At 34.7% G+C, this 848-nt stretch overlaps 1 protein-coding gene across 1 annotated transcript in view; it reads right to left on the bottom strand.

The window, feature by feature from the left end:
* The window catches only part of LOC119592824 (rootletin-like), a 148,678-nt gene that overhangs the window by 27,692 nt on the left and 120,138 nt on the right, over positions 1-848 (bottom strand). Inside the window, exon 15 of the mRNA XM_037941730.1 lies at positions 60-236. Coding sequence (XP_037797658.1) covers positions 60-236 — 177 coding nt within the window. The remainder of the gene's footprint in view (positions 1-59; positions 237-848) is intronic.

The raw sequence follows: 848 nt of genomic DNA, 5'->3' as shown, positions 1-848 counted from the left end.
GTGATACAAATTGTACCCTCCTCCAAAATCTTGTTTCTGGATGCCTTAGCACAACATACCTTCTCCAAGGCATCCCTTAGGTCAGTCTCCTGGCGTAAGGAATGTGCCAGCTTAGCCTCGAGGTCAGCCCGCTGCCGCTCCATGGCTCGAATCTGGTCCTTCAGGTCATCTCTTTCCTGGTCTAATCGTTCTTCAGCAGCTCGGACCTTCCCCAAGGTTTCAGATAGAATAGTTACCTGTAAAAAAGTTTAACACATTGTACTTTGATACACAGAAATTAATAAATACTTCCATATGTAAATAAACAATTCAGGGGTCAATGTCAAGCCATACCCTAAATTACTAACTAGTATTTCATAATAGAAGCAGCAAGAAATCATGTCATAGAAAATACCAGTGTTTCATACTGATTACAGAATGTTACTACTAATAATTAAAAATATATTAACACTATTCTCAAAAGTTTATCACTTAAAAATCTAGAATAAGTAAAATTTTAAAAGTTAGAATACATGTACAAATTTAAAGCAGCTGGCAAAAAGACTTCTCTAAAACACATATATTTAAGAGTTATGTATATATACATTTAAAGGTTTAAATCTATCTCTAACTTCCTTAAGCTACATCAAAAATACTTTCCTTACTGCATCACCACTTTCTGAAACATATCTACTTCAAACACCAATAATTTTACAAAATAGAGGAGTTGACCCCTATATCATCAGACAATGCTGATCAATCTTGAAATACTATACAGTTGAGTTATTATCATTGGATTTCTCAATTGTTCCTTCCCCTTCTAATGCACTTGCCCTTACATGATCAGTGCTACAAATGTGTAATATCCT

Source organism: Penaeus monodon, chromosome 31 (assembly GCF_015228065.2).
Source record: "Penaeus monodon isolate SGIC_2016 chromosome 31, NSTDA_Pmon_1, whole genome shotgun sequence".
NCBI classification, from domain to species: domain Eukaryota; kingdom Metazoa; phylum Arthropoda; class Malacostraca; order Decapoda; family Penaeidae; genus Penaeus; species Penaeus monodon.
This window is presented reverse-complemented; position numbering and strand designations above follow the sequence as displayed.